Source organism: Alligator sinensis, unplaced genomic scaffold (genome assembly GCF_000455745.1).
Source record: "Alligator sinensis unplaced genomic scaffold, ASM45574v1 scaffold985_1, whole genome shotgun sequence".
Lineage (NCBI taxonomy): Eukaryota > Metazoa > Chordata > Crocodylia > Alligatoridae > Alligator > Alligator sinensis.
This window is the reverse complement of record NW_005842993.1, coordinates 321248-338606: the sequence shown is the minus strand read 5'-3', so window position 1 is coordinate 338606 and position 17359 is coordinate 321248. Positions and strand designations below refer to the sequence as shown.

Sequence of the window (17359 nt, the reverse complement as noted above, 5' to 3'; positions counted from 1 at the left end):
CTTCTTTTTTTACGGAGAAGTAGCCATCAATATTTCTTTCATCCCCTTCTACCACCTGGTGGTAAGCAATATGCGCCCATAGATCCTTTGCATTCTCCACGCGGCGGGTCCCAGTGCGCCAGGAGCAGCACCCAATTAGGTTCATCCCCATCACCGTGCCCTTAAATCCCATCCTTGTTGCCATGTCTCGGACGGCCAGAGCCGACTCGAGATGATTCAAATATCACTCGGTTGTTTGGGCGAGCTGGTGAATGGAGTGGCAGACACAGCTTATTGGTTGCAAAAACTTTACTTACGCCGCTTGTAGCCGCGACGCAGGTGGTCCGGTCACTTGAACAACTATGTGAGTTGCTCCAGCTGGCAAGCCTCAGGCCAGCTAATCCATCCACAAATTAAGCCGGCAGGGAAAGGGTACGTCAAGGACGACGGGGAGAAGAATCGATAGGTGATCAGTCTATCGATCAGCTCAGCCGCAAGTCAGATCTCTTTAGAAGCACTCTGCAGCATGCTCAAAGTTCTCCGACTTGGGCGGAAGTTGCACGAAATTTTAAATGGCTAGCAAGCCAATTACTAGCCGCCATGTAGGACTAATTTAGAACTGGCCAATAGCGGGACACAAATTTGCATTCAAATGGCGGGAACTCTCTTGCACCGGGGTTTTTCTGTTGCAACAAAAACCTTTTGCTGTGCAAGAGGCTCTCATGTGGTGGGAAAATTCCATCATGCCGAGGCACCAAAATCACTGGGTTGTGACAACCACCAGGGGCTGATGAACCATGTCTCACCTGCCTGTGTACCAGAGTCAGACTTTCCAAGGAACTAATGAAGACGTGGGCTTATGCCATTTGTTTAACCACCTGTGACTGTGGCACAGAGCCTCAGATTATGTAATACCTGCTGCAATGCCTGCTGTTTGAAGGCACATGTACAATGAAAGATCTTGCAGGGTACAATAGTGAACACAAGTATATAACAGAATGGTTGCGTGTGGTGTAGACACACAAGAAGATGAAGAACTGTGGCGGAATCCTAACACAAGTCTCCTTTAGGTGAATGAAACTGCTCCACCTCCCTTTCAAGTTCTTGAGATCTTTGTCACTTGCCCCATTAAAAAATGTTTCCAGGAGCTGGTGGAAGGTGGATCAAGATGGAGCTTTGAGCCTGTGCAGTAGCTTTTCTTTTATTTGATCTTAGTAGTTCAATATTTCTGCTCATCTCAACACTTGTTAGGTACTAGAAATTCAATGCCTTGATATGTTCCAAAATAATTTGTTACTGCACGTTCTGTATTTTACCTCTGTATGTTCTAATCAGCTTCAGTGAGACCTTTCTTCTCTTTGCTATAGAATTTCCTTTCCAAGCAGTGGTATGGAGAGATCTCAAGAGACACCAAGAACTGGAAGATTATATTGTGTCTCTTCCTTTTCCCTTTAATTGGCTGTGGGTTCATTTCCTTCAGGTAAAGAACAGAACACTCTTTAGCAAAGAAGTGAAGGGAAAAAAATCAATATTATCTTTCTACGTAGGGGCTTATATAGGGTTCATGTCATTATAGTATGATTTGCCAAAGGCTGTGCAGAGGGTGTGACAGAACTAGCAACTGGACTCAAGAAAACCAGGGCCCCTGTTGAATGTCTTACTCACAAAATCATCATTCATGTCTCAGTCTTTCTGTAACTGATGTTGATGTGAACACCCTAATAAAAATAGAAGAGATTTACATTGTCAATAGCCAACAAATATTGTTTCCACCTGATAACCTATCTGCAAATAGTATCGTGGCCTTGGCCACTAAACAATTTTAGTTGTCAAGTGATCACATCAGCTCTTGATTAGTTGAGAGTGCTAATAAGATGCCTGTTGGTGGAATACGGTAATGCCATAGATACAGTTGTGCCTAATCACAGTCCTTCACGGTCATAGTTGACCACCCTGCAAATGTATGTGAAGTCAGATCAATTTTAATGGATGTAACTCACACCACACTTGTTTGACTGCACTTAATCATCAATTTCACATGCTTTTCACATAAATTATTTCCATTAAAAAAATAAAGAACACTAGTTTTTAGAAATGTCTGCTTGTTTTAATAAATCTTTCTTCAATTGTCTAGGAAAAAGCCTATGGAGAAGAGTAAGAAGCTCATCTTGTATTATTTATCATTCTTCACTTCCCCATTTGTGGTTTTCTCCTGGACTGTCATTTTCTACATCATGTTCCTGCTGCTTTTTGCTTATGTCCTGCTTATGGATTTCCAGAAGGAACCCACCGTGCTGGAGGAGCTACTTTATGTTCTGGTCTTCATCCTGCTTTGTGATGAAGTGAGACAAGTAGGCAGTGCTCACAAACCAAATACTGTTTATTTCCAGGCAGATACTTTTCCCCCTTAGATGCCAAAACACAATGAGATCTCCTTGAAGTTATGCGCAAAATCTTCTGCATAAAAGGCCTTTCACTAACCCAAGTGAAGTGGCTTATGGTTGGCATATGTGTAGAGACCTACTGAAATTGTGATTATGCATTTTTTTCAGAAAATACAAAATCAGGTGTTTTCTGCCAAAAAACTGTGGGCTCAGAGATTTTGGTGGGCTTTCTGGGAAAAAGAAGCAAGCAGAGAAAAGGGTGGGACGCCCTGCAGTCTTGGAGTCTGGGAAAATAGGGGAAGATGGGCTGCTTACAGCAGGTGGTGGGGAGGCTGCAAGCAGCTTCACCTGGGTCCATGGAGCCCTGGCTCAGCTCATTGCTTGTGGTGGGTGCACACATGCCTTGGAGTAGATGGCAGGAAAGGGGCCAGGGTTGCCCTGCCATCCACCCTGAGTTGTGTGTGCAGAGTTTAATTGAATGCTTAGATTGGGTGTGGCCCAAAAACACATTTTAATTACCCTGATTAAGCCCCAGGAAATAATTAATCCACATTTAATAACCTGGCAATTTGTAGGGAGGGGTGGGACTGCCCAGGGCCCTTAGGCCAATCAGAGGCATGGCTGGGGGAGAGGGACTGCTGTAATCAGCCCGTAAAAATGACAGCCATGCCTGTGATCTGCCTGTGAAATTGGCTGCCTGCATCCTCAACTTGGGTAAGTAACTCCCACACATACTGGTGGTATCTATTCATGTGTGCTGAGTGGAAAGTATACTGGATTCTAGGCTGTATAAATTATCCCATGCCAGGTTCAAATTGTCAGAGCAATCTATAGCACATTGACTAATTTTTAATGGCTGCTGGCTATAAATGTTGTAGGCTCCTCTGATGACCTGTTCAGCTATCATTGGTATTTTTTTTTGTCATTTAATGAGCAAGAGAACTGTGACTTTGTGGGGAGGTCTGGGATTTAGATGGGTAAAGACGGAATGCTTTCTAAATGAAGAACTAAACCTAGTGAGACTTCCTAATTTCTGTTTTGCAGTGTTATTTTTAGCTTATCTATAAAGATTGCTTTTTCTTGTCAGGGGAGAATACTTCTAGTAATAATGTTTTAAGATGATGGGGAATTCAGAATGCAGCTTGACTGGTGAAGAGATCAGAGGTACTAGAAGAGAGGGTTTATTAGTTCAGGGCTGGCTTGAATATCTTGTAAGACACAGGGCCACAGGACAAGTGCCTTTCAGCCATCCTATACACAAGGGCTTGCAGGACAAGCATAAAACACTCTAGAATGTTTTACTGCTATTATAATCCTACTATTTCATCTTTGGATATTTTTAGGGGAAAAAATATTTTAATAAATGGTGATGCCTCATATAAGCTTATTTTGTGGGTAGAAAAGGGAAGGCTTTACAAAGGCCTTTGTTACCTTGAAAACATTCATTTTGTAGGCTAGGCATATAGGGAATTAGTTCCAATAATTCTTTCACTAGTTCTCTGTGTAGTCAAAATCACTTTGGAACTAAGTATGTTACCCTGCATGCCCATAATCATATCTAGTAGGGTTGTGTGAAATTTCACCTGGTGTTTCCTTTCGAAGCTGTTTTGATGCATTTCAAGCTCAAAGCAATGAAACTGAAATGAAACAAAAGCCTTCAAAACAGCTCCAAAATGAAACAAGGGCACTCGAAATGCTTCAAAAGTTTTGAAGCCAGGCTTACTTGGCTTCAGCATTGGTCCCAGGTGGCAGTAGCAGCCTCCTGTCATCTGGCAGGCAGATCGGGGACCCACTCGCACCCCCAGGAGGGCTGCAGCGCTCTGCCGGACTCCTCCCAGGGGTGTGGGCTCCTGATCTGCCTGCCGGATGACAGGAGTCTGCTGCTTCTGCCTGGAACCAGTGCCGGGCACAGCCTGCGCCCAGTGCCAGGAAGGTAAGTGCTGCTGCTGACCCCAGCTGGCAGCACCAGCCTCCTGTCATCTGGCAGGCAGATCGGGGGCTTGCCCGCACCCCCGAGAGGGCTGCCGGGGCTGTGCCAGACTCCTCCTGGGGTGCAGGCCTCCGATTTGCTTGCTGGATGAGAGGAGGCTGGTGCTGCTGGCTGGGAACAGAGGCAGCACCGATCTTCCTGGCACTGGGTATGGAATAGCCTATGGTCAAAACGTTGGAACAGTATCAAAACAGTGAAACAGTTTTGATGAAATGAAATGGAACAGTGCTTTTAAAATGAAATTAAACTTGAAACGAAACACTGTTCCATTGAAACGGAAGTTGAAGCAGAATGGTGTTGTTTCACACAGCCCTAAAATCTAGCCCAATTCCCAGTGCTGTTAATGAGGATACATACATAAGAACTATACAGGTCAGTAAAGATTGTCAGCCCACAAGTTAATTGGCAGATAAATTATTTGATACTTGAAGGCAGGCTGATATGTGGCAGAGAGCTGCTGAGCTGTGTGGCTTGGCTGCAAAATAAATGTTTGAAAGTCCCAGCCAGGGAGTCAAAGGTAGTGAAGTGCTAATTCCCTTAGGCTCCTTCACAAATTCCAGTACTTGGTTTCTCTTTGAGTTGAGCTGTATAGAAGCTTGGCAGTCAGACTTCAAAGATGCATGTGGTTTGTTCCCTGCCTGACTACTACACTTCATAGAGTTTTGGAGGAAGTGGGCATGTTTGAAGGTCTTATTTCGCTTGAGATGAACGGGAGATTAACATTGCTTGGCATCTCACTAAAATCAGTATGAGCTCAAGCAACGTTAATGCAGGTATTTAGGAAACATGTATAAAAAAGAATGGTAATGTTTCTATTGGATACACTGGATAAAAATTGATGTAAACTAAGAGCTGGCCCCTCTTGCTATACTGGAACAAAACTTTAATCTTGCATTTGAGTACTCCCAAACCTTGCAACTATTGGAATCTGGGACATTTATATACATACATTTGTCTGCTCTGGCATGTCAGAAATCCAGAGCATCAAAGCAGACTCGATTAATCAAGTCTGCTGCACATGCTAGCTGATGTGCTTGTTCACATACATTTGTGTAAACAGCGAAATGTGCATCAGCACTTAGAAAATGGTGGTGGTGTGCTTTGAATTATGCAACACCTTTGATGTGTTTTAGTTCAAAAGCTCACCACCACCATTTTTTCAGTGCTGATGCACGTTTTGTCATTTTTGCTGGATTGGCTGACACACATTTTCTCTGGATTCAGACTCCTTGGTTCAAGTTTATCTTCTGGAAGGAATTTCCTGGGCAATCGCATCCAGGCCCTTGTGCTCACAGGCAGTGGTTAACCCAGCGAGGCTTTGCCAGTTTTCACCCACTGCATGAATGGAAAACAATTGGTTAATATAGATGCAGAAGATCCTAGGGAAAGGACCATGCCTTAAACTACAAAGGAAGATAACTGCCCCTTCCCCTCTCCAATCCCCATACAGACCATGCCATTGTGATTTACAGGAAAAAATCCTTCCTGGCCCCATATTTGGTAACTGGTATGGCCCTGAGCAGAATGGACCTCTAGGAAAAAACCCTCAGTTTTCTAAGCACTGGCAGGAATATCTGCGCAGTACGGTCAGTCCCCGCTCCTTCTACCAACAATTTAGCTGTTATCAATGTCCTAATGCCTCAAAGGAAGGCAAAAGGAAAAAAAGAAATAAACAAAAAAACCTAAACTAAACTAAAGTAAGAAACCAGTAGCATTCATGGGGGAAGGGAGGGGGAGGAAATCCTTCTGGACTTCCACTGGCCACCAGCAAAAGTCTTGAGGCATGGGATTACAAGATGCCTTCCACATTACAAGTGCTATTTCTATACTTCAGCCTGGAGGGGCCACAAGCACGTGGTGCGGACAGAAGTGCAGCTCCCCTCTGTAACTGAGAACGTTTTGCAGGAAGTATTCTGAGTTGCAATGATACCCCAAATGAAACCGAAGTTTATCGTTTGTTGTGCGAAGCTTTGCTGGCTGTTTCATTTTGATGCTGTTTTCACTCATTTTGAGCTTGAAACAGTGAAATCAAAATGAAACAAAGGACTTCAAAACAGCCTTGAAATGAAACGAGGCCAGTCAAAATGTTTTAAAAGTTCTGAGTAGCTCTGCAGCCCCCTGTGGCTAAGCCCAGCAGGGAGCACAGCCCTGGCTCTCCCTGCCTCCCGCCACTGGGCTAAGGTCCGTGGGATGCTGGAACTGAGTGGATTGCAGAGCCAGCTCTGCCTGCCTGCCACCGTGGGGCTGTACTGTGAATGGCTCCGCCAGCCCCATGGGGCTCAGCCGGGTGGCGGGCAGAACCAGGGCTGCGCTCTGCCTCCTGCCACCGGCCTGAGTTCCATGGGGCTGTGAGCCGCTGGGACCTGAGCCCAGTGGCGGGAGGCAGAGTGCAGCCCGGTGCCCCTCTCCGCTTCCCCACACCAGGCTCAGTTCCCCAGTGCTGCCTGCTGGATGACAGGAGGCTGCTGTTGCTGGCTGGGACTGGTACTGGGCACAGCCCGTGCTGGGATGGTTGGTGCTGCCACTGGTCCCAGCCAGCAGCGCCAGCCTTCTGTTATCCAGCAGGCAGATAGGAAGGGCTGCAGGGGCTCTGCAAGACTCCTATAAAGGGGGTATGGGCCCCCGATTTGCCTGCCAGATCACAGGATGTTGCTCCTACTCTCCGGCTCTTGCTTGTCAACAGCTTGAGGTGCACTTTCCTACAAACCTCTGCACTTATCTCCTTGAAACTTGGTAGACTCTGTGCGCTCAGAAGGGGCTATCATCTCTGCAAGTTTCATCCAAATCAGGCAAGAAATAACAAAGTTATAGGCTGTTTCATGCTTCCCTATTATAGCCTATGGGCGAAATGTCGAAACAGCATCAAAATAGTGAAACCATTCTGATGAAACGAAATGGAACAGCACTTTTGAAACTAAACCAAACTCTAAATGAGACACTGTTCTGTCAAAACATCAAGACCGAAGTCAAAGCTGCAAAGGAATGCTGCTGTTTCGCGCAGCCCTAGTATACGCCTTTACAAACAATGCTGTCAGCTTCAGTTTGCTAACATTAAATTGTCCATACTACTGCCAGAATATTAAATTTCACAGAGTTCTGGAGCAAGTGTGAGTGTTTGAAGGTTGGATTTCATGCAAGATGAAAGGGAAATTAACTTTGCTTGGCATCTCTCTGAAATCAGTGAGAGCTCAAGCAACATTAATACAGATATTTGGGAAAACGTATAAAAAAGAATGCTAATGGTTTTACTGGATACAGTACATAAAATTGCCCTAATTTAAAGCTCTAAATTCTATATGCTCACAGTGGTGTAAATCCCATGTAGCCCTATGGAATCTATGGGTATCTAGCTTTATATTTGTTTATTTCTAGGCACTAAGGTGGGTGGACATTAAGTCAGTGAAGTTATTCCTGACTTAAACTAGAAGGCAGGATAGAGTTGTGCCTTATAGACTAACTGAATCAAAGTTTCATAAGGTCTCATAAGAAATAGCTCACATGGCTAATGGCCTCTCTGACTGAAACTAGCATAACTAAGGACAGGCACCAGTCCTCTTTCTTATTCCCCCATTATTTGTCTTTTCTTCACCTCAAAATAATTTCATCTTAAGGCTCCTTATTCTATAAAAGATGTGACATCATAGCTGAGCTGTTAGTACTGTACTTTGCTTGTCTCATTAAGGGATGCAAAATTTTGAGTTGTTCAAATAAAATGTAAATGTGGGAGAGGCAAGGATTGCTGTGGGTAATGCATTGCATTTGAAAGCTTGTCTAAGTCTCCCCCAACCATGCGGTTGGTCCAATGAAAGATATCACCCACAATAATCCTTGCCAGTCATGTAATTCCTGAACCATCATGGCTACATTGCTTCAATGCTACCAAAATATGTGAAACTTCGATCATTTATGGTGATCTCCATTTTACAAGAAGCAAGGCATTTCATTTGGAAAAGCACCACATACAGGATAACTGCTATGTCCTGTTTAATTGGCGTGCTCTTCTTCCCACTATCTCCGCCACATTCTGTCCATGGCTGAGTATGGGCTGACTTTGTGCGTCAAAAGAATGTAAAGAATACTTTGAAAGATCTTGATTTCATCCACTGTACAGTGGATTAGATTTTAACTTGAAGACTTTCATAACCACTGTGCATTGTTAACCAGGATTCTCATCTGCCACATGATTTCATTTGGGCTAGTTAGCCAAACAGTTTACTCCAATGTATTATTTTGTAGAAGGGTGAAATGATGACTAGTCCATTTTGTTTGCCAACAAATGCAGTGTAAATTGAATTGCTATTTTATGTTCTCCTTGAATGTCTCAGCAACCCAAGAGATGGTAATTGATTCAGGAGCATTTGAACTGTTGACATTTGGATCAAAATTGAAACTAAGCCTATTTGTAGTAGATACTTATTGATACTTATTTAGAATTGAACATACCTTGTGGGATGCCTAAGGGGAAGACAACGTAGAAATTAACTTAACTAGCCACTAGGTGCCACCATTTCACTTCTTAAATACAACTAAATACTTTTCCCATAAGTAAGAATCTTGGGTTTTAACATATTGATTATAAGTGTAAAGGTTTAAATCTTTAATTACATGAACATACTTTATAATGATTGTATATACACTAACATTGTTTCTACCAGATATCACTTTGATTCGTGAAATCATTTAATAATTTTGTAAACATTAATAAGAAAATAATAAATAGGATTACCCAAGGGGTTGATTGGATTTGTGTTGGTTTTAATGTTTCAGGTTAAAAGCTGAATTGGAGCTAAGATTTTGAATGAGACTAAGTAATGCTGAGATCTCAAGCTGTTTCACTGAGAATGAAAAGAGATTTTGACCAATTGATCACATGATATTTCTGTTCTATTGCACTACTTCTGAATTGGATATAGAAGCATGTCTCTTTCCACTTACAATTCCAGTCTTTGAACAATTTTCTGTTGTGGTGAGGATAATTCAACCATGTTTTCTAAATGTAGAAGTGGATGGTAGTTTAAATTTGAAGTTGTGTTTTAAATGCACACTTAATTGAATATATGTATAACTAAAGATCCAAATGATTATTTGGAAAGCTTTTTTAAAAATATGGTCCAGAATCTTTGCTAGCCAGTTAACAGTTTTTGTAGGCACAGCTGGAAGGATTTAGATTCCAAATAAGAAAGGAGAGGCCACAGGCAAAGAACTTACACCAGTGTTTCTATAATAGCTGTCAGTGGTCCATGAAACACTTCATAAGCTGTTGCATAGTACTGTACTTCTAATAGCTAATCTTTACAATACCCCATAAGGTAAGAATTTTTTGCTACCATCGTTTTACAGAAGGAGAAACATGAGAAAAGATTTCACCAAAGAAGTGGTGGTCACTTTAACTAGCTAACGCAGAACTTCCTTTTAGCTGTCTGATGTTGTACAAGTATTTAAACTAATGCCCAACTAGAGAAGTGTGCATAATGCATATGCAATCCATCTTACTACAGCGTAAATCTATGGTCTTACCTACTGGCATTGTCTCCCATAGGAAGGCTGAAGTTGCTCTGGTTATAGTCTCAAAATTCAAGCAGAAGTACAGAGTTCAAGGTTCAAAGTTTCCTTGTTCACTCCTACTGAGGACCTGTGCATGAGGTCATTGTGTGTAGTATCTTTTATCATTAGCTGAGGGACTCAACTAATTTGTTCAGGCTAACCCATTTACAGGCATTAGACTGCAGGATCAATTTAGAGTTTTGCTTTAAGAAACTCTCAGTCTCTACTGGTGAGCAATTACTCCTCTGTGAAGTCCTACTAAAGCTAGGGGGCACACTGCATGGTCAATTGGTTCCAGTGCTAACTCAGAATGCAGGAACAAAACGAGCCTTTAAGACTCAATTAATCTTTAAGACAAGTGAGCTTATTTTCAAATGAGGCTTTAGGACTAATCAAATCTTGACTTGACTTAACCCTGATAGAGGTTAGCAATAAAGCATGCGGTGGTAATGCTTCCCAACACATATGAATGTAATATTCAGAATTTTATCTTTAGAGAAAATATCAGGGATCAGATCAATGGTGTGGCCAATAGCAGTACTGGCAAAGTAATTGGACCAGAAATACAAGATAGGAGCAAAGGAACAGATTCTTCCGCTTTTGCCCTCTGCAAGTAGTGTCTTTCTACACAAGTATTTCCAAGGGAAACCTTGAAAATTTTGCCAAACAAAGCACTCAATATAAGTAAAGGTGGTGGGATCAGGCCCATAATGTTAGTAGTTAGAGCTGTTACTTTGTTGTATAATGATTTTCTTTCTTTTCCTTTCTAGTGGTACATGAATGGGAGTAAATATTTCTTAGACCTATGGAATGTCATGGATACACTTGGCATTTTTTACTTCATTGCAGGAATGGTGTTCAGGTGAGTAGTATTTATTTAACAGCATGTTTCCAGGATTTGCCTCCATTCCAGGCATGCTAGCACAGCTTGTTAATGGATTTAGAAAGAATGGGTGCAACCTCAGCTGAACTTGCTGATGAACTCCTATTATTCTATAATGGAAGAGAAAGTCATGGATTTTTGGCTTCAAGGTACAAAGATTGGTTAGCAGAAAGACTTGCAGCCTGAGGAGGATTTGTGTTGACAAACTTTTCTCTTGATGGGTAATGATGCAGTGCAAAGCAGTTTGACTTCATAGTTGTTGGACTCTCAAAGTTCAGTAAATCCAGTTCTCTGGTAAAAGAAGTTTGTTTCCTAGAACTTGGGCCTTTTACAGGCCAGCAGCACACTATTGTAGGGAATATATCTGTCAGAAATGTGTGTGGGGCTTTCCAGCATTTTGAACCTATTGAACCTTGTTAACCTTGCAAATTTCTCACAGAGCACTGTGTACTTGTCAAATCCTTAATGGAAAAAGGAGTAGGTTGTGACCATTTTTGTGGAACAAATGGTTTCTCAGATTGACATGGGAGTGGCTAAGGATGGTTTAGATTTCTCTTCCAACTTTTTGCATGGCTCCGGTGTTTAGACCTGATTCATCAACACTTATTTTAACCCCTAATTAAAAAATGAATCATTTTGAAAAGGCTCTGTTACTTTGGCCTTCCCTAATGTGTTGCCTTCAAGCACTGGTTGGATTGTTCCAGCTCCAGTTCCAGGCTTTGCTAGATACCTGGAGTTCTTATCCTGAGGCTGAATTCTCTGTGTAGTGTTCTTTGGGTTCAAGAATATTCCAGCTGAATATTCCATGAGGTCCATGAGACTTACAGAACCCAAAAATGAGCCAAACTCTTCCCTGAATCTTACCACTGCCTTGGATTTGACATAATTGGATTTACCCTGGTGTAGCTGAGATCAGTTTGGCTTGATGTATACTTTAACATGCTCAGTGGAAACATATTTCATACTGAGACCACAATAAGACCAGTGGTAATAGCAGTGGAGGTAATCCTGAGGATGTACACAATTTGATGAAGCAGAACAGAAGTCTTATGCTAATGGACTAAGGTCTTCTAAGGTTTTAGGGAGGAAGATTGTTGCCCCTGGCTTCTGATAGTTTAGGACTTGTCTCTTTTGTAAATTCAAACTGCTAATTGGATTAAAAAAGAAACATACAAGAGAACCTTGCCATTTGCGGGGGATCCATTCTGGAGATCCCTGCGAATGCTGAAATCCGTGAATATTGACGGGGCTCCCCATCAGCCCCCACAGCCCCCTTGAGAAGCTGGAAGTGGGGGTTTCCCCGCAGCACCTGGGGACCAACCGCGGCTGCTTCCAGGGGAGAAGATGCCACTGCCGCTGCTGCCTCCCTCCCTGTCTCCAGCATTCACTCTCCGACCACCCAGCTCTGCCCTCCCCCTCCGCCTGCCTAGCTCTGCTCTCCACTCCGCTCTCCCCGACTCTGCCCACCCCCATCCTGCGCAGCACTTCGTGCCTGCTTACGCAGAGGTAGGAGCTTGGTGCAGTGCCAGAGGGAGCCGTGGTGGCGTTCGCCCTGACCCACCCCGTTGGTGCAGCATACCACAAATATTCAAATCCGTGAAAAGCAGATTTGCAAATAGCAAGGGTTTCTTGTATACCTGAACAAATTTTCCTTTGATTTTGCAAAGCCCTAAACTTGCTAGAAGGCTTATATGGCTCAGAGGGAGGTTCCATTGTATGTGTTACATTTCTGGTTCGGGATTTTGTTTTGCAAAATCTGTGCTCAATTTCATCAGTCCTTGTCTGATTGTAGTCTATGCTGTTGCTTCATCAATTCTGACCTCCTTAATTTTCCAGATATCCAGTAAAGTTTACCTTTTAATTGCATGGTAGGGATTGGTAACAGGGCATAACAGATTGTATTACTCAGGGGTTGTGAATTTGGCTCTGCCAGTTACTGATTGTTAATTATTGTTGATTGGTAGTGACTTCTGGTGTGTGAACTGAATTGTGGCCTGATCAAACTCTGACTGAAGTCAAGGGAAGGAATCATTGATTTCAGTGGGTTTTGGACTAGTGGTGCTAGCCCAGTTGCTAATGGGTTATTGTTCCCTTCATAAAAAATCACAATTAGCATTATTTTGTATCCTTGCCTTAAAAGAAAAAAAGGCTCCAAATAAAAATGAAAACTAACGATCCAAAACCAAGTTCAGATGTTTGTTGCAGATAATAGAATGGTTTGCAGTGGAAGGGTCTACTTGTTCTTTATCTGAGGTTTGTCTGGTTTCTAGTCTTTCAGTTTAGCTAATCCAGACTGTTCCCATTGTATGTGGTGTTTTGAAAAGATGGCTGTATCTCATGCAGACTCTATAACAGAAACTCACTATTTTACAGAGGCTACATTCTGTATATGCACCAGTAAGTTAAGCACTATAAAGCCATGATAACACATTGCACAGTGTACTTAGAATGCTAATTTGGAGGGCAGGGTGGGGGGAATGAAAGAAACGAGTTCCCTACAGCATTTGCTCTTACATTTTTACTAAGAGAACAGAAGGATAGGCTGTCACCTTTTTTTATTATAACACATAAATGAGTAAACCATAGATTAGCTACTTCCTACTTGATGCTTTAGATTACTTAAGTGCATTTTTGGTTTTACCTCTGGACATTTTAGCCAATGTTTCACTACTTTTTTCTTCTTCTTCTGCAGGCTCCACTCCTCCAATGAAAGCTCTTTGTATTCTGGAAAAGTCATTTTTTGCCTGGACTACATAATTTTTACTCTAAGACTGGTCCACATTTTCACAGTTAGTAGGAATCTGGGACCAAAAATTATTATGCTGCAGAGGATGGTAAGATGCTGATAATCATTCAAGCTGCTCTCTGTGATGACAGTAGTATCTTCATGGAATTAAATTCACCCATTATATTGATGACAGGAGCAAGTTCCTCGCTTCTCTGAAATCTTCAAGTAGGGATTAATTGAAATTTAAACAGGACATAATTAGTGCAGGGTGCTGTGGTGGCCATTTTCATGAGTATCAGTTTCGCTCTGAATGAAGATCAGACTTACAAGCCACAAGGAGCTGTAACCTCTTACTAGGTCAGGTTATCTCAAATGCTGTAGAGCTGAATTTGGTAGTTATCATGACTCACCTAAACATTCTATATCAAAGTTGGTTGTGGAAAAAAATATCACAATGGAAAAAGGAATACTCCAAAAGCTTTTGAAGTGATACATTTACTAAGGACTACTTGGAGGGAACTTGACTACTGGGGCTGTCAAAATTTTGCCTGGTATTTCGTTTCAAAGCAGTTTCGATACATTTTGAGCTCAAAACAGTGAAATTGAAATGAAACAAAAGCCTTTGAAACAGCTTCAAAATGAAACAAGGGCACTCAAAATGTTTCAAAAGCAGGCTTACTTGGCTTCAGTGCCGGTCCCAGCTGGCAGCACCAGCCTCCTGTCATCCAGCAGGCAGATTGGGAGCTCTCCTACACCGCCAGGAGGGCTGCGGGGGCTGTTCCGACTGCTCCCGGGGGTGCAGGCCCCCGATCTTCCTGCTGGATCACAGGAGGCTTGTGCTGCCACCTGGGGCCAGCGGCAGCCAGGGCCATCCCAGGGCGGGGGTGCAAATTGGGGTAACTGCCCTGGGCCCTGCCCTGGGCCATGCACTTTGGGGGACCCCATGGAGCTGGGCAGAGTGGCCATGGCGCATTTGGCCGCTCGCTATTCCCCCCCGCCCTGCCGGTGCTGCTAGCAATGGTGGCAGCAGCTTCTTTGCATGCAGAGCACGTGGGATTGGGGTGGAGGCAGGTCCCCGCACAAGCTGATTTGCCTCGGGCCCCACACCAGAGCTGACCTGAGGAGGGTGTGGAGCCCGGGGCAAATCAGCTCATGTGGGGACCTACCCCCACGCTGATCCCGCACACTCTGATGTGAAGAAGCTGCTGCTGCCATCAGCAGGGAGGGCTGCAGGGGCTGTGTCTGACTCCTCCTGGGGGTGTGGGCCTCCCGATCTGCCAGCTGGATGACAGGAGGCTGGCGCCCAATCTGCCAGCAGCAGCACCAATCTTCCTGGTGCTAGGTGTGGAATAGCCTATGGGTGAAACATTGAATCAGCATCAAAACAGTGAAACAGTTTTGATGAAATGAAATGGAACAGTGCTTTCAAAACAAAATTAAATGAAACTCAAAATGAAACACTGATCCATCGAAACAGAAGTCGAAGTGGAATGGTGCTATTTTGCATAGCCCTATTGACAACCTCAGGATTTAAAGTAGGGAGTGGTTCAGTTCTTTCCTCTTGTTTTTGATGAGGAAGAGTAGATCCCTGGTTATCAATCACTACCAGAGCCAGAGGAAATAGGAGGGATCTGGAGCCATTTCTATAAACACAGGCTCAGTGCACTCTAGTGGTTACAGGAGGAGAAGCAGTGTAAGTGTGTTGGGGCATGTGTAGACAAAACGGGGGTTTACTTTGCTGTAAACTGAAGGGTGGGTTTTTAAAAACACCGCTTCTATTTAAGGCAAAGTAAATCCCTGTATCGTGTACACCTGTGTCTTACCTGCCTTTCCAGCAGTGGGGAGGGGAGGGTGAGCTGCCGGTGGGAGGAACAGTCCCTGGACTATGGGGAAGGATGAGGTTGATGCTTTCCTTCATGGCAGTGGTTGCCGCCCCCCCCAGGTAGCACCCGCCTGCAGGCACCTGACTCGGGCAGTCCTGGGGGGCACTGCAGCTATGGAAGGAAGGATCAGGTCCCTTTATATCTCATGTAGGCAGGCAGGCTTCAGCGGGGGAAAAAACGATCAGGCTCACCACTTCATTATTTTCCTTTGGTGGAGCCTACCTTCCCAGGCTGCTGCCAGGGTGCTTGCACAGGCTGCCTGCACAGCCCCTGAGTCAGTGCTTTGCTCTCTGGTTGTAGGGCAGCAAACTAAAATTCCTCAGAGGCATTTTAGTTTGCTGTGCCCCAAAGTCATTTAAGGTGCATTACAGTGCTGAATGTACTACAGCGGCTGGAAGTGAAATGCGCAATATGCCACTGACACATGCAAACACCAACACCATTAAAGCAGTGCAAAAGCATTTAACCCACTTTAAAGTGTCGTGCACACATGCCCCTCATTTCATCTACACACACCCTTGCACTCCTAAATGACTGCCGCAGAAAACAGGTCTAGGGAGAAGAGTGCTGTAGGGTGAAGAACACTGACAGAATGTGGCAGGCTCTGTAGAAGCTACTGAATGTGAGCATGCATGATGAAGCCTGTCTGTCCTATAGAGACACTGGACATCCTGATGGTTCATGCTGCTGTTCCACGTGCCATTGGCTGCAGATATTAGCATTAGGAAAATACAACCCCGATGAGCTGCTGGGACCGGGCAGTTTTTTTTTCCACTTTTTTTGACCAATGCTTCATGTTGTATCTGTGAAGTGATAAGATCATCTTGCCATAACATGTGGAGTTCTTTAGGAATTTGCCTACATAGATTTTCCCAGCTGTGGTTGTTTCACACCCCTGAGCTTTCAACAGAATTCTTTTTCCTATACCAGTTTGGAATACTCTGAACCTGGCCCTCTCATGCTGAATTATAAAAAGAGGTGTGTACTTCCTGGTCCACATTTCCTCTCTGCCACATGACTGAGTTGGATTGTTTGCCTCCGTCAGTCTGCTTTGCAGCCTGAATTCTATTTGAAGCCTAACTTGAGCTGCTACTGTTATTACCTTATCCCTTCTTCCCCTTGTATTTTGGGGGAGTGGAGGAACAAGGATTTGGGCTTTGGGCTAGGGGTTGATGCCCTTGCTCCTTTCCACTTCCATTTTACTTATTCTAGCCCTGAAATATAACTGATTTTGGAGACACTTTGTTTTTTGGCATCTGCTTTATGTTTTCTTTGAGGTGTCTTATATCACCCCTCTACAAGGACAAGAATGTTTTCTTTCACTTTATGGTGCTGCTGTCACCAAAATCTCCCAGGAATTGAAACTCCTGTTATGGGGTGATGTTTGCTGCAGACTGTCTCGGCCAGTTCTTAAACTACCTAGGTCAGGGGTCAGCAGTCTTTTCAGGCCATGGGCTGGATTGACCTAGTTCAGGTCAGGTGTGGGCTGGTGCAAAGCAGACAGCTGCTAGGACCCAACCACTGCCACTTTTCCCCACAGTGGCATAGAGAGAGTATCTGCAGTTGGCACTCATCCCCGTGGCAGCAGGGGAAAGCAACACCTAGCAGTGGGTGTGGGGCAGATGGGCTGGGCAGCAAGGCTGGGTGCACTGGCAGCAGCCAGAAGCTTCCAGGAGCTGCTGGAAAATTAAGTCCGCTGCAGGCCAGATCCAGCCCGCAAGCTAGATTTTGCCATCCCTGCTGTAGATTCTGCTTTACAGGTAGCTCCTTAGTTAGGAGCATGGTTGGATGCCATGTTTCCTTGTCTTTCAAATAGCAGCTTCCTCCTCTTCTGTAAGAACCATTCTGGTCACCAAACAAGCTCAGAGACTCCCCAGCCTTTGAAGGTTCCAGGAGAAACTTGTTGAGACATGGGTGCCTTAGTGCCTGTATCATAAGACTGAGATACAGAAAATGCCAAGTCTCTCT

At 43.9% G+C, this 17359-nt stretch overlaps 1 protein-coding gene across 1 annotated transcript in view; it reads left to right on the top strand.

Moving 5' to 3' along the window:
- Positions 1-17359, top strand: part of TRPM8 (transient receptor potential cation channel subfamily M member 8) — a 119640-nt gene that overhangs the window by 73731 nt on the left and 28550 nt on the right. The window contains exons 15-18 of the mRNA XM_006036639.2: positions 1347-1459; positions 2114-2330; positions 10668-10759; positions 13473-13614. Of these exons, the coding sequence (XP_006036701.2) occupies positions 1347-1459; positions 2114-2330; positions 10668-10759; positions 13473-13614 (564 nt within the window). The remainder of the gene's footprint in view (positions 1-1346; positions 1460-2113; positions 2331-10667; positions 10760-13472; positions 13615-17359) is intronic.